The 23,195-nt window shown below is 38.0% G+C and overlaps 1 protein-coding gene across 2 annotated transcripts in view; it reads left to right on the top strand.

Moving 5' to 3' along the window:
• The window catches only part of fam135b (family with sequence similarity 135 member B), an 80,039-nt gene extending 57,088 nt beyond the window's left edge, over positions 1-22,951 (top strand). For both annotated transcript variants that reach the window (XM_082186161.1, XM_082186160.1), the window contains exons 7-20: positions 1,039-1,165; positions 4,120-4,273; positions 5,698-5,747; positions 5,892-6,047; positions 8,691-8,764; positions 9,079-9,233; positions 10,116-12,309; positions 12,652-12,818; positions 12,936-13,027; positions 13,681-13,778; positions 14,815-14,966; positions 15,241-15,351; positions 15,435-15,548; positions 21,901-22,951. In XM_082186161.1, coding sequence (XP_082042287.1) covers positions 1,039-1,165; positions 4,120-4,273; positions 5,698-5,747; positions 5,892-6,047; positions 8,691-8,764; positions 9,079-9,233; positions 10,116-12,309; positions 12,652-12,818; positions 12,936-13,027; positions 13,681-13,778; positions 14,815-14,966; positions 15,241-15,351; positions 15,435-15,548; positions 21,901-22,106 — 3,850 coding nt within the window. In that variant the 3' untranslated portion in view covers positions 22,107-22,951. The remainder of the gene's footprint in view (positions 1-1,038; positions 1,166-4,119; positions 4,274-5,697; positions 5,748-5,891; positions 6,048-8,690; positions 8,765-9,078; positions 9,234-10,115; positions 12,310-12,651; positions 12,819-12,935; positions 13,028-13,680; positions 13,779-14,814; positions 14,967-15,240; positions 15,352-15,434; positions 15,549-21,900) is intronic.
• Positions 22,952-23,195: the final 244 nt, after the last annotated feature.

The raw sequence follows: 23,195 nt of genomic DNA, 5'->3' as shown, positions 1-23,195 counted from the left end.
GCCTTCATAATTTATTTAGCTGCTTTTCAAAAGCATTTTGTCTATACATTTTATTGTTTTTTCCTCGTCCCAGACAAGGACACCATTATTATAAATATTGAACTGTTTTATCAATAATAATAATAATAATAATAGTACTTGCCATATGATGAATATGTTGAAATTGAAATTAAATTGAAATTTTATTTATACAAATTTTATTTAATTTAGATACTTTCATCATTAAGGCAATGAGGCAAGTATTATTTAGTTTAACTGATCTGAATTACACCGTATAAAAAAAAACAACAGTTACTATTGTGAAATATTATTACAATTTAAAATAACTGTTTCCTATTTTAATATAGTTTATATATTTTAAATTTATTTTAATTCTTAATATAATTAAAAATGTGAGCTACATATACCATTCAAAAGTTTGGTGTCTGTAAGATTTTTTTTTTTTATATAGTTTTGAAAGAAGTCTCTTATACAATTTATAATAAATGTTTTCTTTTTGAATATGTTTAAAAATGTAATTTATTCCTGTGATAGCAAAGCTGATTTTTTTTCAAATTTAATTTAATGTAAATTGTAATACTTTTATCATTAGGTGTATAAGGCAAGTTTTATTCATGGCCATCTTTCTAGTTGAATGCTAAATCCTGTGTATTGTTTGTTGGATCTCTACCTCCAGTTCGTAGGAGGTGTTGCTGGCAGGATGTGATGTATTTTCACTGCTGTGGATCTGTTCTTTCAAACTGAGCTTTTAAAGTGCTAGATCTTTCCCTGAACCCTCCTGAAAGCAAAGCTGTCAAATCCAAAGTGTGTGTATTTGTCAGCTGTCCCGTGAAATGGATTTCAGAGAACTGAAGCTTCATTACTGTCAAACATTCTCAAGACCGACATTTACAAACTAATCAGACGTGTGGGTTTATGTTTATGTGTAGGCCTTGTTTTCAGACAGACATGCAGTGTAAATAATCTTCCCTGAGAGCGGATAAAGCTGCACACATTGATAACACTACAGGTACTTACATTCAGTGATTTGTCTTCTAGTTTTGCACGCAGTGGTAGGGGGTCGTGGCTGGGGAAAGGGTCTCCCGAGAGCGAAGCTCCGCCCTCTGCGATGTCAGTGGAGAATCTGATGTTTGGGGCTGGATACTGCAAACCTGTTCCAACAGAGGTAACATTGAACCTGATCAAGACTATTCATTTTACACATAATCATGCGTTTCAATTATTGAGTTTTAATGAATTGTGTGAATAGCATAATTCACTCAAACAATTCTTGCAGTATGCATGTCGTATTATATTTGCCAAAATGTGCAGTACATTGTGAGATGATGTATGAGTATCCCACAATGCAATGCAACATAACTTGACCTTCCATTTTTAATGTAATGAATGAATTGAAGGTATTGAAGGGTGTAATGCGAAATAAAAAAGGGGTATTTTGTCATTTTTTTAAACTTTCTTTGCACACTACTGGGCACGTAATGCAATTATTTCGTTTAAAAAAGCCAGACAGTATGCATAATATGCAGTATGCCAGTATTCCAAGTATTTTCAAATAATACCTGCTTCAATTGGCTCTAGACATTCAGCCAGAGCCATTTAGAGTTAAACGGCATAGATAATTTGACCTTTCTGACCAGAAGCTGAGGACAAAGTAGCCCTGCATTTTTCTCTGATTGGAAGAATTGAGAGGTTTCTCTTGCCTGTGGAGATTTCCATTTAGGCAGGACATGGTAACGAGGTCTCTCGTCTCAGTATGGGTCCTGCGTTTACACCCCCCCTGCAGGGCACTTTATTAAGTACAGCGTTACGCTGGAGGGAGAAAGCGTTTGATCATCGTAACGAGCCCAGCTTTACTGGCCTCCAACATGAGGAGCAAGCACCTCTCTCTCTCTCTCTCTCTCTCTCTCTCTCTCTTCTTTCTATAAGCGCTCGCCAGCCTCCTCAGCACTTTTACTTTACAATGAAGGATATAATGTGATACTTTCTTCTCTGTATACTCTATATATGCCATAAGATTAGATCTTTAAGCTGATTGGGTGATGAGTTGATATTTTTGTCTTTAGCAAAATGCATTTGGTAACTTAATGCATGGGTAATTAATTATTTAATGACCATTGTCAGGTTTCCCCTCACAAAGATGGAGATGTCAAACTTCTAAAAGCATCAGAAAATAGTTGGTTACACTTTATTTCGATGGACCGCTTTAGACATTATACTAGTACTAACTATAAGTAACTTTGTAACTACATGTCAACTCTTCTTAGAGTATTAGTAGACTGTTAGGTGTTCGAGTAAGTACAAGCAAAGCTACTTTGTCTTAAGAGCACCTTCAAAATAAACTGTTACCAAAAAGTAAAAGTCATATGGCTTGTATATATTACAAGACTTCTGAATCAAATAATAGCTTTTCGTGAGAACTAAAACTTCAGTGAACCTGAAATTTAATTAGTTTGTTTTATATGCTCCCTGTTAACTGCTGAAACTGAAGTCACTGGTGAGTTAAACTAGATCAAACTGACTCCTGTATTTGTAATATATACAGTAGTGTACAGACTTGCATGAATGTGCTTGGACATTTGTACACATGCTGACCACAGATGGCCGCCCAGTGATGGCGCTATCCCACGATGCAAGATGGCATATTTACTCTGCACTCGAGCTTTCTTACATTCAGTTATGAACTCAATCTATGATCGATGTTGTTATTACGTGAGTGTAATATTGACTGTGTGTTTTCCAGCTGTTATAGTACAAAAAAGTGAGAAAGCACAGGCAGATGTTTGTTTGTGTGTGTGAGATAGAGATAGAGATAGAGACTGAATTCAGAACGCATCTGTTTGAGTCAAAAAGGACATAACTGAATGTAGATTACAAAGCTTCACACATATAATGACAGTGTCCACCACTATCTTTACACTCAAACATAAACACATTACACAGTATACACAAGTATGCAGTAAAGACATATTAGAGGCCCAACAGACCCACAATCACCCCTGCATAAGAAAAGAAAATTCTTGTGCAGCGAATCAGCATATTAGAATGATTTCTGAATGATCATGTGACTCTGAAGACTGGAGTAATGCTGAAAATTCAGCTTTACCATCAAAGGAATAAATTACATTTGATAATATATTCATATAGAAAATAGTTATTTTAAATTGTAATAATATTTCACAATATTACTGTATTTTTGATCAAATACATGCATTCTTGGTGAGCAAAAGAGACTTTTCAAAAACATAAAAAAATATATTTTACTGAACCCAAACTTTTAAATCAATAATAAAAAAAGACATGAACATTCACCTGAACAAAAGATCACAGTAGCACTTTCTCACTCTGACTGAAAATGCTGCAAATCAAACAAAATGCATTAAAGAGTGACACTATATATATATATATATATATATATATATATATATATATATATATATATATATACACACACACACACAATTTAATGCAATTGTCAGTGCAATATGTTTACATTACTACTGAACAGAGAGGGTCTGTCCTCTCAGAGAAGTATATGTGTGCACTTCCTGCCGACGGGACGTCTCGCGTCGTTCTCCATAAGCGAGTGCCACGTATACACACTCCTATTTTACTGCTGGGAAACTGACTGCGTTTAAAGTTTTACCCTGCGTTTGATCTTCATCTAATTATTGAGCTTCAGGCTCAACTAAACATAAACATACAGCTGCTGCTCATAACAACCACATCACACTTAAATTATATCAGATTATATCTTAATCTATATAGAAATTATATATAAGGATAGATCTATAGATAGATAGATAGATGGATTACCATACAAAATATATGTATTACAATAAAGACGCAAATTAGAGTCAATATTATAAACACAAAAGAACAATATCTTATGCAGCAATACACAGAGTTATCATTTTTATATTGGAAGTGGAATTATAATTATTCAGCCAATAACTCAGCAGTGGCTGTGTAACTAAAGTTGTGTTAAAGCTGAGAAAACCTTTGTTCAGCGTTTATGCAACCTGGTTATGTGTGTGCAGAAATAACAGGCAAGAAGTGTGACATGCAGTAAAATCTGACCTCCACCCCATATGTCCTGTGTGTGTGTGTGTTTGTTTCCAGGGCAGTTTTTACGTGCCATCGGAGAACTGTCTGCAGAGAGCGTACACGTGGCACCGGCGCATCTGTAAACTGTTGCTGGCGGCTCACAGAGCTCTGCGCTCCTATTACACAGTACTGATGAAGGAGATCCCTCAACTGCAACGCAAAGAGATGGGTATAAACACTACCTCTTACGTAACTCATTCAACTTTAAATGCATGTGGCTTTCTCATTGATGATTTAAAGGGACAGTTCACTCAAAAAAATGACAATTCAGTCATCATTTACTCACCCTCATGTCTTTCAAAACCACTAAGATTTTCTTTCTTCTGTGGGACACAAAAAATATTCTAAACAGAAGCTCCAAAAAAGACAAAAGCACCATAACAGCAACATAAAAGTAGTTCATTCATTATTTTTGTGAGGAACAGGCCAACATTTAAGTCAGTATTCTTTGATAATCTCACTCATGCTTTTCATCAGAATGACTTATTCACAGTATAATCAGGAATAATGCAGCCAAGACTATGTGCTTAATAATTTATTTTAGTTTAAAGCACAAATGTGTGAGTAAATAATAACAATCTTCATTTATGAATGAATTTCTTTAAAGCAACACAGAGTAGGAGCAGGTGAAACCATGAAATTATGTGTAAAATAATTTTAATGAATATCTGAATATGGTGAACTGCAGGGTCTTCAAAAGTGATGAAAAGCTAATAATTAATTAAATGATGAAAATGTAAAAGTAAAAGAAATATAATTTTTGAATAAAAAAATACATTCAAATATAACACTTACTTTAAAAAGATGAAACATTTCATTTGTTTACCTGCAAGAACTTGTGAATGTGTTGTTAAACTACTGTATTGAAATATGAATTCTTCAAGCAAATATTTTAAGTCAAAGAGATTCGGCTGAAAAAAAAACTTTGGGAATCCCTGCATTATATCATTAGCAACACAGACATCCTTAAAGTTCCCCTGCAGTCAATCATTTTATTTCTTAAAACTCATCTGTGATTACCAACATGAAATAAAAAAATGTCTTCATGCCTTAAAATAGCTTGGATGTAACTCTAAACCCTTGCCTCATTTAGTATACGCGGTTCTATGAATATGCAAATGAGCCCCGCCTCCACCCACTCACAGCAGCTCAGAGATCCACTCGTTGACGATCACATGTTGACGTGATTGGTTACAAGGTAGTTTGTGACGTCAGAAACACCAGCGATTTTAAACTGCGTTTTTGAGACTGTCTTTGTTTCACTGCAGTTTTAAGGAGAAAATATGGTATTGTTGATTTATGAATTTGCACATGGTTTGTCTTAAAGCATATTAAAAACACCACATAGACATAAAAACAACATTAAAAGCTTGATTTTCACCACAGGAGGACTGACAATAGCATAATGCAGTAATTACATGATGGATGGTAATACCATACTTTGACAAATACTGCACTGAATGATCACCATATCCATTTATCATGGTATTCACATGATACTCAAAGGGACTTAAAAGAAAAAACAGTGTCAGTTTTTTTTTTGTCAGGGGCATTTGGCATGGTCTAACTTTTTCTTAATGTTCTTGTTACCAGAGGACCTTCCCCTTGAAGAAACATTAAACCAGCTGACCATTGAACTGCAGGTTTGGGAAACAATCCAATAACTATAAAAACATACAATTAATGGCAATGAAGTAGGTTCTTTAACACCATCACGTGAATCAGTATTGTTCTGTGACTACATAAGACTGACCCCTCTCCCTCTCTCTCTCTCTCTCTCTCTGTAGCTGCAGAGTGGCCATGAGAAGGTAGCTGAACAGATCAGTAAAGATCTGACGCAGCTCTGTGCTCAGCTGTCTGCTCTTTGGACACAGTTTTTGGAAGCCACGGTTCCTAATCCACATATCCGCTCATACCTGGCCCAGGAGCACCACACGCTCAGGGTGAGACAGGCTGTTTTATGTTAGGCTGGGAAGTCCTTGACTACATTTTATCTGTTTAAAGGTACACTATTTAACTTTTGGCCCTCTAGAGTTAAAAAAACTCAACTTGATGTATTTTGCAGAAGAACATTGTTTTGGTTGTGCTTCGGCTCTGCGTGACTGTGCGGATGAATATGGATATTCTACTGCTCATAAAACATAGAGATATAACCAGTTTAGAAGGAAAGGATCTCAAGGTGACTAGCTGAAGATGTTACTGTAGATTTACCCATTAATAGACACGGTAACCCTTCACAATAGATAATGCTTTACAATCAACTCTGTTATATGAACTTCCACTGACGCGGTTCATGTTCCTGTGTGGAACCTGGCTCTCGGCCAGTTCTCAGCCGGGCGAACTGGAGCCTATCACGAACTGACTATCCACAGACTTGAGGAACGAATGATGACATAACATTGCTACTTTGTTTACCTGACTATATCCAGGCTAAAAACAAACAGTGCGCTTCCTAGTGTTTGTGCAGGTGTAGCCGGTCCTACTAGACCCACTCCGAGCGTGATTCGAGTGGGAGGCGAGCGTACTAACAAGGGCGCAGCCTCTAGCATCAGTCGCTAGAGCGCCTCTTGAGGCCAGGAGAGTGAGGTTTACACGTACAGCTCTTACCGGCCTACGTCCGTTACACAGGCAGGGCAGCACTTCTGTTTTGTTGTTCACAGTATCAGTGGTGATTCTAGCATAACGGCATCTCGCATAAAGTCCTAGTACTCTCATCTCCGTGTTTGTTTTTGTCAGCAGACTCTCCTCTTCTGCGTTTTCCCCAGAGGTTCGAACTTTCTTACTTGTTGTGACAACTAACCTATGGCACTTCCACACCATACACGTGTGAAAGTAAATGGGCACGTTACGTATTATGCAATTTCCCGCGAAAACCATCCCGACGGGTCTAAAATATATACACTTATAATAAGCTTGCCATAGTGAATCAGGGTAAGACAAAGACACGTTTTGGAACAAGCACTGATGATGTATTGACCGGTTTTAAAAGAAAGTTACATAGTGTACCTTCATGTTTCACTCAGAGTTGGGACTTTTATGAGCATGTTCAACACCCATAGTTCTTCGTATCTAACCCTGAATTTACCCTGCTATACAGGCACAGCAAAAAATGCTTTTCTTAGTATTTTTGTCTTATTTTCATTTCAAATATCTAAAAAATCTTAAATCAAGATGCATTTGACAAGTAAAATGATGTAAGATATTAAACAAGATTATTTTTCTTACCCCATTGGCAAATAATTTAGCTTGTAGAAAAATAAAATAGCTTAATTTATTTAAATTTTTTTCCCTCAGAAAACAAGACATAATATCTTACATAATTTTACTTGTCTATTAAATGCATCAAACACAATTTTTTGTTAGATATTTTGACCGGAAACAAGACAAATACACTAAATAAGAAAAACAAGGCAAATTTTGAATGTGACAAGCCCATTTTTGCTTTATGAAACATGCAAATTCAAATACAATAGCTCACTTCATAATTCCAGAGACAAATTGACATTATTCCCTGATTGCTAACAGTAGAATTAGTCTCAAGTCAGTCTGATTTATATTATTGTAGGATAAATCCTGCAATAAACTGCGGTTCTCCAACTCTTCCCAGCATCCCTCTGTTTTCTCTAGAGAAATGTATTAGACATAGAAACTTTATCTCTTCTGATACATGCAATAATTCCACCCACAGGAGAGCTCAGCTTTTAATTACAGAACTGTGAGTTATTACAATGATGAAAAAGATCAAGAGATGAATCCAATTTTGACTTTATTACTAGAGCGGCTTTATTGGTCTCTCGTTTTTTTTTTAAATAAAATATTTCTGCTCACTGTGGAGGACGTGTGTCTGATCTTAAAAAAGAAATTGTAATGTATTCAAAATGTGCCTGCAAGAGAGACTGATGTATAACTCAGCATGATCTACAGTGACTTATACAGTATACTTATGTTGGTAACACTTTACAATAAGGTTCCTTAGTTAACTACCTTAGTTAACATTAACTAATAATGAACTGCACTTATACAACATTTGTAAATCTTTGTTAATGTTGATTTCAACATTTACTAATACTTTATTAAAATCTTGTTAACATTAGTTAATGCACTGTGAACTAAAATGAACAAACAATGAACAGCTGTATTTTTATTAACTAACATTAACAAAGATGAACAAAAACAGTAATAAATGTATTGCTCATAGTTAGTTCATGTTAGTTAATACATTAATTAATGTTTAATAAAGGAACCTTATTGTAAAGTGTTACCCTTATTTTTATTTTGAAATGGGTGATTCTTCAATAAAAACTTTTTTTCAAAGAAAAGATAGTTAAAGGTAGCCTAACTTTTTTGTTTTCACACAGGCTTTAACAACTAAAAAGTGTTTAAATCACAAATTCTACTTTCCATGTTTAAAAATACTATTATGTTCAGTTTATTAGGTATTTATATGTACAATTTATCATTTTATTTCAAGAGTCGATTCAAATATTTAGTCAAAAGTACCCCTGATTGAAAAATCTTAACGAACAACAAAGAATGTGCCATTGTCAAATGATTTGTGTACATATTAAATGTGTGTGTTTGTGCAGGTCAGGAGATTTTCTGAAGCGTATTTCTTCACGGAGCATCCCAAAGAGTCCTCGCTTACATTTCAGGAGGAGCTGTGAGTCTTTTATCATAGTGTCTGTCTTTCTAGCTTTCAACCTAGCTATCAAAACGGAGACATAACCTCACTTGTTCTAAATAAAGCTAATGATTACTACTGCACTGATGACTCTTGCAAAAAAGTACTGTGGCGATATCACTTTAATACCATGGTGCCATATCCATATAGCATAGTTTTGTTTAATTTGTATTTCTGCTATAAATAAGAATAATTAACATACCTATAGTACATCAAGCCTGTAACTGTGCCATACATACACATGCACGCCGAGAAATACAGACTGAAACGGCTGTGTATCCCTCTCATGACAGTATCAACAGACACGCACAGGTGGCCACAGAGATGCGCAACTCTGATTACCTGCTCCGAATGCCTCCACTTCCTGTGGAATGCCTGGACATTGACGGAGACTGGAACAGCCTGCCAATCATCTTCGAGGACAGATACGTGGACACGCCCTGTTTAGGTGACAGCCAACAGAGACCCTGTTTAAAAGAGAACAAATTAATGGATACGTGAATTAATTAATGGCCAAACTGAACACAAGAATGAACAAACAAACAAATTAATGAATTAAACTAATGAATGAACACGTTAACTAATTATTGAATTAATGAACACAAGATTAAATGAACAAACAGAATAATTGTGTGATAATGAAAGAACATAATAATGAGCTTTTGAGCAGACAAACTTTAATGGACGAATGAACTAACAAATAAATGAATGAATGAACAAACAATAATGAATAGAAAAAAAATGAAGGAAATAATGATAATATGAACAAACACATTAATGAAAGAATTAACTTACAAATAAATGAGCGACCTAATGACAGAAGAATAAATGAATGAACGAATGAATCAACATGATGAGTGAACTAAAGAATATAAGAAACACTGAAAAAAATGATTTGTTGAATTTAATTTAAAAAAAAGTTATGGTAAGTGGTTGCACACAATTGATTTTAGCTACATTTAAACAAATGCATTAAGTTGAACTTAATCAATTTTAGTTCAACTTAATGCATTTGTTTAAATGTAGCTAAAATCAATTTACAAGTGCAACCACTTACCATATTTTTTTTTTATTAAATTCAACAAATCATTTTTTTCAGTGAATGAATGATTAAATGAACAAATAAATGAACAGAAGAATGAATGAGCGAATTAACAATCGAATGGAGCAACAAACGGATGAATGAACAGATGAACAAGATGATAAACAAAAGAATATAGGTGAACAAAACATGGTGTTGACCGAAGGTACACATTAAAGTATCCTTACTTTTTTATTTATTTATAACAAAACAAACACAGTTGAACACTTTTCTGTTTCTCTGTTCTAGACTACAACCTCCATGAGCAAAATCAGACTGTCTTGAACTCTCAGCCATCTCCTGAGCCAACCAGAACTATCAGTCCAGTTGAAGGAACACAGGACACCAACTCACCAGCATCAGCCCCTGAGAAACCTCCCTGTGAAGACTGTATGGATTTGCCCACGGACATGACGCTGACTGGCCAGCAGGAGGATCGCATCACTGATTATAAAGAGACCGGACCACAAGAAGAGACTCTGATTGGCCGTGTGTTTGAGACAGATACTGATAGAAGCGAATGCATCGTGACAGGCAGAGATTCTAGAATTGAGTCTGTTGATGAAGCCACATGCCGATATGAAACTGAGGAAGGATTCGATGTCGACTGTAGGTCTGTAGACAGCGATGACGCAATAGACACAGATAACCTGGAGAAAACTAGTTGCCAAAAAGAAACAGTTAACTTTGATGAATCTGAACATGCAGGTCTAAAACAAACTGATATCACACAAAGTACTGATTTGAGTAGCAGACAGACATTGCTGCTTGTTGACGCTGCAGAACTTCCCGACCACACCAGTCTTGACAGCTTTGAGTTCTTGCCCACTCACAACCATGACAACCATCTTCAAACACCAGGCAATACTGGGAGTCTTGGCAACGAGGAGCCACAGTCGGATGACAGATACATCGAAGCGCCAGCAATGGATTATGGCAGCAAGGATACATCACCAGCTAATCTACTGAACACCAAGTCTCCTTCTCGTAACGCTCTACAACAGAACCGTCGCTTGTCCGAGAACCCGCCCAGGGGAGTGTTCTTGGGCGGGGCTAAGCTAATAAACCGCTCCTCCTCCGTGATCTCAGACTCCGGTATTGAGAGCGAGCCGAGCTCTGTGGCCTGGACCCTGGAGGGTCGAGGAGTTGTCGCAGGGGGTCGTGACGTCTTGCAGACCTTGGCGCGGTGTCGGGCGGCGCATCAGAGCTCTCTCGAGGGCCTACAGACGGAGAGTCACGGAAGCCTTCCCAGTGCCACACAGGCCTCTTTGACCTCCATTAGCTCGCTACCGTACGAGGAGGAGGAGGAGAGGCAGCTCAACACTTTGACCAAATCCGCCTCGGCGCCGCAGATCAGCAGCCCTGACGACACTGAGGAGGATCGTGAAACACCCAATCAGGTGGACTGTGTGGCCAATCAGCTGAGGCTGAGTGAGGAAGCAGCCAGTGAGGTGAAGCCGAATCTTCAAGGCGTTATTAGAGAGGACAAAGAAGAAACAACCAATCAAGAGAAGATGAATGTTTGTATGGCCAATCAGCTGAGGCCGAGTGAGAAAGCAGCCAGTGAGGTGAAGCCGAATCTTCAAGGCGTTACAAGGGAGGACAGAGAGGAATCAATCAATCAGGAGAAGAGGAATATTTGTGGGGCCAATCAGTTAAGGCAGAGGACTGAAGCAGCCAATGAGGTGAAGCAGAATCTTCAAGGTGTTACTATGGAGGACGGAAACGAAACAACCAATCAGGAGACTGACACCGATGAGTCGTCCAATCAGGAAAAGACAGATCTTGCTTTTGTAAATACAGAAATGTTACTATACCAGCAATTTTTGATGGATAATGGTGTTGAAAATGCCACACTGACTGAAAATTTTGAGGAATGTCAAGGAAACGTATTGCTTAAAGAGTATTCTGGTGTAATGGATGACAAGACAGAGATTTGTTGTGAAAATGAATACTGCAAACACAAAGGGGTGCTAGAGTCAAACGCATATCAAAAGGACCATGATGACATCAGTGTCTGTAACATTCATTTGAATGAACTTGAGGAATTAAGTATGGAGAACCTTCCAGATTTACCAACCAACGACAAGAGCGTTCACGGAATTATGGCCAATGAGAAAGAAAGGCTCGCAGATCTCATCAAGCTTCCGGCCAATGAGAGAGAGCAGCAGGCACTAGAGGGGCAGAGCAGAGCCAATAAAGTGCAAAGTACAGGTCTGGCATTCGTGAATAAAAAGGTGGTGGAGGTTGTGAACCTGTCGGTGTCGTGCGCTCCCACATGTCTGCCCTTCTCGTCCGTACTTCGTGATTCGCCGTCGGTCAGTGGAATCTCAACACGCCAAGCCACCTCCCCAATTACCCATCAACCCCTGGGCTCCTTCGGAATCATCTCCTCCAACACCTTCTTCGGGCCTGACCAGGAAATCAACGAGAGAATGATCAAGTAACGTTTTCTTTGATTTTAACTTTGATTTTGACTAATATTATTAAATTAGTCACTATTGTGTGTCTATACTATATAGTGTGTCACTTTTACTATTGCTCATGCTTAATGATTTGAACAAATCGCTGCACCTAGGTAGTAAATTGTCCTGCACTATTTGTGATAGTGTAGGAATTTTCAAAAATGTCACTTTCCCTATCAAACAATAAAACTGCAAAGGAATGCACTAAATCCAATCAAAACACCTTAGCAAATGCCAAAGCAGAAACACCATATCCCTGTCACTACTACTTTAGTGCATTGTTCACTGTTGTACTAAAGTTCTTTATTGCTGGCTTATAGCTTCTATAAGGCAAAGGAAGCTCTGCTGAGTGAGCTGGTGTTCAGAGGCACTCTCTACAGTGATCTCCCTCACCTCGCCTCCGATCATCCGTACTTCCCCCCTGAGGAAGACGACACAGAGTTTGAGGATGGGATCCACCTCGTGGTGTGTGTCCATGGACTTGATGGTAAACGTTCCAACCTTAAAGACATATATTTAGATTTATAGAGTTTTACAAAACATTTAAAATGAAAAATAATAGCTGTATCAGTTGTACATTTTTTTGTGATTCTTTTTTTACCAGGTAACAGCGCTGATCTGCGGTTGGTCAAGACATTTATAGAGCTCGGGCTGCCAGGATCTAGACTGGACTTCCTCATGTCAGAACGCAACCAGGTAGAACATCCATCCAATCAGCACACTTGTTGAACTCCATTCAGCCAATCAGAGCACTCAGGATGTTAGATCAGAATCCATCTGCAGTTTCAAAAAGATCACGGCAAAAATCTTTTCAGCAAGTATATGAGAGAAAAACCTGGAGAATATGAGCCAGGAAGGCAATATAAACGTTAAAAATTGTTTTTTAAATTCATTTTAATATTAAAAATAGATAATTATTATAGGTAACAATGAAATTAAAACTATTTGGTGAGCTCTAATAGCAATACTCATGTAATTTTAACAGTAAAAAAACATAGATGAATGGATAAATACAAACACATTTTTATGTTCCAAAAAAAAAAAAAAAAAAAAGTATGAACCAGGGGTCATATCGTCAGGGAAATATGAGGGCATTAAAAAAATATGTATTAAAAAAAAATTATAATTCTCCTCAGATATACAATATGTCATTATTTTATAAACTAATTTGATCATGTCAACACAAAAACACGCAATTATCACTCTGTGACCAGTTAACACCATAGCTGCGCACAGAAACCAATCAGAAAGCTCCAATCCCCCTCAACAACCAATCACAACTTAATTTGGTCCCTAGTATATAAGTTTGATCAGCTTTCTGTTGACATTCTCTCATTTTCTGTCTCCAGGTGGACACATTTGCAGATTTTGACACCATGACTGATAGACTTATGGACGAGATAATTCAACACATCCAGCTGTACAACCTCACCATCAACCGAATCAGGTTTATAAACATTATTATCTCAATCAACAGCAGAAACCTTACCATCATATTGATATTATATCAGTGCAATCAAACCATAGCCTATTTCAGCAGCACAGCATCAGAGCTCAAACTATGGGTCTGAACTGTTTGTATTTAAGACATTCAATTTCATGCTTTTTGGATTCAGATCGTCACAACATCTAATAGCAAGGCCTAACTAGGCCATACTTACCAGTCAAACATTGACACTATATGCCTTTTTAAAAGCATGTACAATGTAAACAAAAACACAAATTACAGACTAGTGCGCCCTCTTGTGGTTGGACATTTAGATACATCTGCCACAACCACTTTACAGTAGTTAATCATGTTTTAAGCCTCATTATTTTTGTATTTGCATCTGGATATTCATGAACAATATGACATGTATGTATAAAGTGTGATATTTAGTGATTACTTGCTAACAAATAGTATGTTGTAGACTAAATTTGCCTTCAAATGCTTGATCCAGATGAAGTGTAGCATGAAGTGCTTCACTTTAAGGAAATGCTTTTAGAGTCAACAATACAAATAGTGTATACAGAAGTTAAAGAGTGATATTGGCTCATGGATGGCAATAGACCACTGATCCCACTAGAACTGCATATGCTATACTTATTATTGCCACAAGATGGCAGTAGAGTAAAAGAAAGGTAGTGTTCGGAATTTAGAAGCAATTAAATCAAAACATATTCACACAATGTACTGGAAAATGGAACAAACATTTCTCCTAGTTCAGTTTTAATCTTAATTTCACAGTCATTTCATTGTCTTAATATACTTCCCATTCTCTGCACTCTCTGTCTTTGTTCCTACTATAAAGTCTCTAATGTCTTTTCAAAATCAAATGTTAAAGTTTAATGATGATTGTGAGAGACTTAATTAAAGCTGTAGCTCTTAAGTAAAATGTAGAAATAATTTGCATGAAAATAGACAAATAAACCCGTCAAAACTGAATCCTCATTTTATTTTTGGAAAGTTTGATGCCAGACTTTTTTTTGTTTCCTTTCTGCAGTTTTATCGGGCACTCTTTGGGGAACGTCATCATTCGCTCTGTTCTGACCCGACCCAGATTTCGCTGTTACCTCTGTAAACTCCACACATTCCTGTCCCTGTCTGGACCCCACCTGGGAACGCTGTATAACAACAGCACGCTGGTCAGCACAGGTACACACAGAAATACATCACACACATTCAAACCCTTCAAAAGTTTGAGGTCAGTAAGATTTTTTTGTTTTTTTTGTTTTTATGAACATTTTCATTCTATTCAGCAAGGATGCACTAAATTGATCAAAAGTGTCAATAAAGACATTTATAATGTTACAAAAGATTTATATTTTTCAAATAAATGCTGCTCTTTTGAACTTTCTGTTCATTAAAGAATCCTGTAATAAATGTATCATGGTTTCCACATCATTTTGAACCCTTATGACTTCTTCAGGTCTATGGCTAATGCAGAAACTGAAGAAGTCTGGATCTTTACTCCAGCTTACGTTCAGGGACCACACTGACCCACGACAGACCTTCCTCTACAGACTCAGCAAGAAACCAGGTACAGACACATGGGCAAATAAGCAAGGATGAACACCAACACATATACATAAATACCTAAGTTTTCGTACTTTCTTTGTCCAGGTCTCCAGTTCTTCAAGAACGTGGTGTTGGTTGCCTCCCCACAGGACCGATACGTGCCCTTCCACTCGGCCCGCATTGAGATGTGTCGGACAGCCCTTAAAGACAGAACCACAGGTTTGTTAGTTCAAAAACTCCCTGTTCCAACCCAGAACTCCCTAGAAAGGACATAGCAACCCCCATAGCAACCAACAGGAAAACCCCATAGATATATAGGCTGCTATACGCAAGCCTTCTGCCATTTTGGAACGGTCAAATCCAGTCTGTGACACTCAAGAGCAAATTGACTGTACATCTGCAACCTAGTTATTTACATGAATTCAAATATCTATATCTAACATTAGCAGATGATTTTTACAGCATTTACTTTGTCATTAACTGCATATGGATATTGGATATTGAGTTATACATCAAAACACAAACCAGTGTAATGGAGGCCAGTTAGTAAAGAGCTGTGCAGGTAAACCTCACTCCTCAAGAGGCCAGCTCGGAGTGGTGCGAGTAGAATCGAAGGAGGTTACATTGGTGCCGTGACCCGGGTGGGAGTGATGGAGTGATTGTAATGGAGGCCAGCTAGTAAAGAGCTATACAGGTAAACCTCACTCCCCTGGCCTCAAGAGGCTCGCTCGGAGCGATGCGAGTAGAACCAGAGGGATTACATTGGTGCCGTGACCCAGATTGGAGTGAGTGTAACGGAGGCTTGCTAGTAAAGAGCTGTGCAGGTAAACCTCACTCCCCTGGCCTCAAGAGGCCCGCTCAGAGCGGTGCGAGTAAAACCAGAGGCATTACATTGGTGCCGTGACCCGGACTGGAGTGAGTGTAATGGAGGCTAGCTAGTAAAGAGCTGTGCAGGTAAACCTCACTCCCCTGGCCTCGAGAGGCCCGCTCGGAGCGATGTGAGTAGAACCAGAGGGATTACATTGGTGCCTTGATCCGGATTGGAGTGAGTGTAACGGAGGCTAACTAGTAAAGAGCTGTGCAGGTAAACCTCCTTCCTCTGGCTTCAAGAGGCCCGCTCAGAGTGGTGTGAGTAGAACCAGGGGGATTACATTGGTGCTATGACCCAGATGGGAGTGAATGTAATGGAGGCCAGCTGGGAAAGAGCTGTGCAGGTAAACCTCACTGCCCTGGCCTCATGAGGCACATTACTGACTGATTCTAGAGGCTGCGTTTTTTAACGTCCTTGCTATCATGCCCACCACCTCCCATGCCGGAAACACCGGTTCGAATCCTGTTTGGAGCGGTGTGAGTAGAACTGGAGGGGTTATGTTGATGCCGTGACCGGGATGGGAGTGAGTGTAATGGAGGCTAGCTTGTCAAGAGCCGTGCAGGTAAACCTCACTGTCCTGACCTCAAGAGGCACACTAGTGACTGACAATAGAGGCTGCAGTCTTTATCGTCCTTGTTGGCATGCCTACTTTCCATACCGGTTCGGATCCCGATCTGAGCGGTGCTTATAGAACCTTTCATTCTTACTTCTAAAAGGTTATCCCATTACATCTGGAATTTATAACTCGGTAGTTTATACAACGATAGACTGCACAATGCTTTGACATTTTCAATGAAAGTTCATTGATTGGTTAGTGTGAGTGATGGACAGTGTCATGTTAACTGTTCCAAGATGGCAGACAAGTCGACGTGTCTGGAGCGGTTGAACCCCATCTATGTAAACATACCTATGAAACACCCTGGCATAATGCTGAAAACTCCAGAAACCACACACCAACATTCTAAAACACTCAAAACAACCTAGCAACCGCATAGTAATGCCCTAGCAACTTCCAGGATAATCCAGCAAGTGCATAGTAACACCCTAGCAACTGGTTGGAATGCCCAGAGATCAATCACTTCAACAATTCTTTACATTTTTACTTATAAAATGCAAATAAACCTGAGATGCTCCTGCACGCATATCCCATTGGCAGCAAATCGCTCTACCATTAGTGTGAATGAAATTTAATGAAAAGGAAGCTGCGATAGGAAGTTAAAGAGAGAGCGGGAGGAAGGAGAGCGTTCCTCATTTTATGAGACTGTCACCACTGAGAGTGCCGTGCGGCTCTTTGACAGGTATTTTTCTCTGTCGGTTTGAGAGACAGATTAGAGAATTTAGCCTCTCTGTGAGTGTCAGTGTGACAGACAGAGCTAAGGATACACACTCTGAACTGTCACATACACACACAAAGACTATGATCACATACTGTAGAACAATGGAGGATGCCTAGAAATAGAGACTTTCTCTATTCTGCAATAGAGTTGCAGACAGTAAAAAATGGTAAGAGCTTTCGCTATATGACGAGTTCCAATCAGATTGGTAGGCCTAGGCTTTTCAATAGTCTTTTCGCACAGGTTTTTATCAATCCACTGGGAGACAAAGTCATGTTTACGAATTCTTAGGCCCTTCTGGGAAATAATTAGTCACTAGATTTGCAGGGTTTGCAAGGTTTATGCAAGACTGTTGCATGCTGTTGATTTGCAAAAATAAATATTTTGACTCAGCCCAGATATATTTTTTACAAAACAAGCAAAAATGGAAGTCAATAAGGCAAGGCATTACACCAGAATATATGTAACTTTTATTTATGTAGGATACAACAGGGCTAAAGGCACACCTTAAGAAAAAATTGCTTTTCACTATTCCCGATAGTGTATAATTGCAGAAAAAAGATATACTGTTTGTATTGAACATTGATGGAGCAACAGATTTTGTGTGAAAATAAATCATGAAAGTGGTTTATTACCCACACATGGGGTAAAACGCTCACCAGCATAGGGTAAAAGGCATAACAAAATGGATAAAATAATATGCTTTTAAAAACATCTACGTTAAAGGGCACCTATTATGCCCCTTTTCACAAGATGTAAAATAAGTCTCTGATGTCCTCAGAGTGTGTATGTGAAGTTTTAGCTCAAAATACCCAACAGATCATTTTTTACAGCATGTTTAAATTGTCGCTTTTTGAGGCTCAGAAAAACGCACCGTTTTAGTGTGTATCTTTAAATGCAAATGAGCTGCTGCTGCCAGCACAGGGGGCAGAGCCTCATGAGCTCCTGCTCAGTGTCAGGACAATCTCATCTCACGGAGTCGGACAATAATGCCTACAGAGTCAGAGAATATATGCTGTATGGAGATAGTTTAATTAAGGTTATAACGTATTTGTCATCTGCTTTTATCCACTATTAATACAAGCCTGTTGTAGTGACCCTGTCCGAATAATGGCAAAAAATATACTGAAGATTTCAATGAAGTTTATTGTACATCACACAAAAGAGTTTTTGCTATGTGTTAGTTTTACTCCAGAGAATCACTGTAAGAGCTCAATAAACACAGTATAATAAGTACGCATTAAAGTCTTATCCATAAACTCTCTCTCTCTCCCTTTCATTATCATCAACATACACAGCGAATTACACAAAACACTCGTTACAACTAACAGTAAACAAATATATACACAACTTTTCAGAGGGGGCTTAATAAACTGGTAAACTTTATATCCGTAAAACGTCTCAGATGAACTGTAATAAAGTGCGAGCTCTCCCTTTCATTACTGCTGTGATTACTGATCAATTATCAGTAATATTAGGCTTATCGCTCCGGAGACTGTAAGCTGAATCACGAACAGTTGCTACAGATCCATCCTCGAGTAATAGTGTGTTCACACCGAAGTGTATATAACGCATCGCGTTACTCGCTCTAGATTACTCGTGGGATGTTTCTTGTTTTTCGCATCACTCGCACGAATAAAAACATCGCGAGAAAAGGAATGTCTTCACGCACATCATCATCAACAACAACAACATTTCTAAGCGTCACGCAAATTTTCCGCTCGAGTTGAAATTTTTCAACTTGCATGGAAGACGCGATTGAGGCGACTATCGAGCGTTCGCGGCAAACGCGTCGCCCAATTTGCATCATTCGCACCGTCCGGCGCGAATTCGCGTCTATTCACGTCTTTGCATTGATTTTGTATGTAATCTATTCGCGCAAATAATTAAATTTGCGTTTGGTGTGAACACGCCATAACAACGAGAGTGGTACTATATGGTTATCCGGACCACACGTGACCACACGTAAATAATTTATCCGGACCACACGTGACCACACGTTAGGTGTGGTAGGTGTTAGGTGTGGTCCGGATAACCGTATAGTACCACGAGAGTAAATGAAGACTGCTATGTTCATTCTTACATCCAACAACAAAACACCTCAATCGCTTAGAAAACATTCTTGTCTACAGCTGCTCTGGCGTCGAAACAATGGCGGACTGTGTACAGCTCACTCAGGGGCAAGGCGGGTCTACGCTAATACAGCAGTGTCAGTCAACAGTCGTGGGCGGGGCCTGTGCAAAAGTACATCACATTGCCCTGAATCTGAGAACGGCTTGTTCTGAGACATTGCTTATGATTTATGGGGATTTAAAAAACGCCATGTAAAAGTGAATTTTGCATAATAGGTGCCCTTTAATACTTGTTCAAAACAGTTACTTCAGATCAGTTTGTACTATTTTCTGTTTATTTTGATAAATAAAATAATTCATTGTTGTTCAATAAATATGCTGTCATTAAAATATGGTTAATATAAAAAATATATTTTAAAAATACAAAATTATTTTCAAAAGTAAAGATTCTGAAAGCATTGAAGGAGATCCCATAATAATTCAATATAGATTTACAGTAGTAACAATAAATTATATTTTATTATATAAGTACATTTTTAAATATGGTGGCTTCATTATAAATATGGCGATTATCTAAATAAGGTGGGCACCCAACTTTATATATGATATTTACCATCTGAATCTAACCATGTCATTTCAGCAAATGGAAAATTCAACAAACTGTTTATTATCATGTTAATTTTTCTGCCTTTGGCCACAACAGCAGGGATGCCTTTTACCCCAAATACCATACTTTTACATATTTTTCCGTTATTGAAAAACTGCTACTTCAACAACAATCATTAAGAAGACATTATCCTCACCAAGCTGCATTAATTTGATAAAAAACAAAACAAAAAAAAACAGTAATTGTGAAATATTATTACAGCTTAAAATAACTTTTCTATTTGAATATATTTTAAAATGTAATTTATCCCTGCTATGCTAAACTGAATTTTCAGACAACATTACTCGTCTTCAGTGTCATGATCCTTCAAAAGTCATTCTAATATGCTGATTTGCTGCTTAAGAAACATTTCGTATTATTATCATTTTGAAAAAAAAACAAAAAAAATCAGGATACTTTGATGAATAAAAAGTTCAAAAGAACAGCATTTGAAATGGCAATCTTTTTTAACAATGTAAAAGTCTTTACTGTCATTTTTGATCAATTGAATGCATCCTAGCTTAATAAAATTTCCTTCATATTCCATGAAAAAAAAAAATAACTCTAAACTTTTGAACACTAGTGTATATGTGACCCTGGATCACAAAACCAGTCACAAGTCGCACGGGTATATTTGTGGCAATAGCCAAAAATACACTAGATGGGTCAAAATGATTGATTTTTCTTTTATGCCCAAAATCATTAGGATATTAAAGCTGCCGTCGGCAACATTTTTTTGATCATATTCAGTGTAATCGACACTATAATCCGACAGAACAACATAAATAAGGTGGTTTTAGAAAAAAAAAAACGAGCTTCTAACTCCACCTGGACCGTGTTATTTGTTTTGCAAAAATCCAGCGCTCCCGCTTCATCAGGTCCAATCAGCGCAGGGGGGTGTGAGATCTGACTGTCAATCACAGGTCGTGCACACGCCACAGATCCCCCCTCACTCGCGCACGTTAATATCACATGCACACGCCACGCCTGAAGTTCGCCTGGAGATTGCATGAAGCGTGATGGCGGAGAGAAAATCTACTAACAAGCTTCCAATTCCTCGGTTATTGCTATCTATGGATAGATTAGCCAGGGCAGCCTACCTCCGAGTCCATGGTGTTGATCGATGCTGAAGAGACGGACGCGTTCACAGAAAATCAGGTACACACGCACAGTGACGCACTGACGAGCACGACCTCGATGGGAGGGTGCTCGCTGGTAGTGGGGAGGGGCATGAGAGTTGTAAACATTCAAAATTTTGGCTAATCGACCCAATCTGCCAGACTTGCCGACGGCAGCTTTAAATAAAGGTCATGTTCCATGAAGATATTTTGTAAATTTCTTACCGTAAAGATATAAAACATTTATTTTGTGAGTGAATGCAGCACAATCGCGAACTTTAGTGGAAAACTTTAAAGGCGTTTTTCTCAATGTTTAATTTTTTTTTGCACCCTCAGATTCCAGATTTTCAAATAGTTGTATTTCGGCCAAATATATCCTAACAAACCATACATCAATGGAAAGCTTATTTATTCAGATATATAAATCTCAATTTAAAAAAAATGACCCATGTGACTGGTTTTATGGTCCAAGGTCACATATGTACAGTATATTAAATGTTGTATGTAATGTGTGTGTTGCCCCCTAACAGGTCCAGTGTATACAGAGATGATCAATAACTTACTCCAGCCATTGCTGAGCGCTCCAAACTGTCGTTTGATCCGACAGAACGTGTTCCATGCGTTACCGAACACGGCCAACACGCTGATCGGACGCGCGGCTCACATCGCGGTGCTTGACTCTGAACTCTTCCTTGAGAAGTTTCTTCTGGTGGCCGGGCTCAACTACTTCAAATAGCCAAGCTTCAGAGATGACATCATCTCAGTTCTGTGAGAGAGCCCATCAGACTACATCCTCACATCAGCCAATCACATTTCATTTCAGAGTCATAATGAGCTCTGGAATTTTTTCAATAAGTTCAGTCTATGGATGCAGAGAGAACAGAAATTGAAGATTCAGAACATGAATCTGAATACATGTATGTAAAATTTGTACAGAAAGAACACTGTATACTAAGCAAATAGCGGAAGGCCACACGCCTTAATGAAGCTTTGACGTAGTAACATAACATTGAATAATCATAACTGGAGTTAATCATTTGAATGTAAATTCAGTGTATTGTGGTTTTGTAACAACAGCATTGGTTCTTCTTCAAGAGGCAATTCAGTCATTCACTCGGCGTTTAAGTATCGCGTTATGAGAACGCTTCAGTGTTTTCATGTTCTCATTCTTTTATAGTTTGTGTTTCGACTGTCATGTTGTGAAGTGAGAATCTCATGTGAAATAAGCCAAATCCATTCTTTTATGTATCGTGATGGAATACATTTCCCTGTAACAGTATTCACTTGGTGAAAAGAGCTCATGATCTGAATGCGTTTACCATTCCAGCCTTAACTATCACAAAGTGAGTATTTCTCAACGTTTTCTGTCATTTCAGTGTTTTGTTGATTCATTTTAAATGGTTAGTTCACTAGAATGAACATTCTGTCATCATTTACATACCCTTCATGTCATTCCAAACCAGAGTTCTTCATTATTCCATGGAACAACAAAGGAGTGATGGGGTGTCAAACTCCAAAAATGACAACATACTGTAGCCATGGAGGAAAAACAGTCATTATAAAGCTGATTTTACAATGATACATTCTTGTAAGACATTTTCAAATAAGTTTGCTGCAGTTTAACTGTTTGAGCGAGCATTCATAACTATTTTCTTTATAAATACTTACTGGATGACTACATATTCAGGATTGGATGGAAATGTAAATGTATTTCCTTATGTCATGCTTTTGTGACATTCTCTTCCAAACATTAACGGAATACTTTCATGCTTTACTTATAGCATTTGCAAGGCAGGAAAGCGCGATACTTGCATACTTGAATTGT

This window comes from Leuciscus leuciscus (assembly GCF_965113295.1).
Source record: "Leuciscus leuciscus genome assembly, chromosome: 12".
NCBI classification, from domain to species: Eukaryota; Metazoa; Chordata; class Actinopteri; order Cypriniformes; family Leuciscidae; genus Leuciscus; species Leuciscus leuciscus.
The sequence above is the reverse complement of the archived record's forward strand: the minus strand, read 5'-3'. Positions and strand labels throughout refer to the sequence as shown.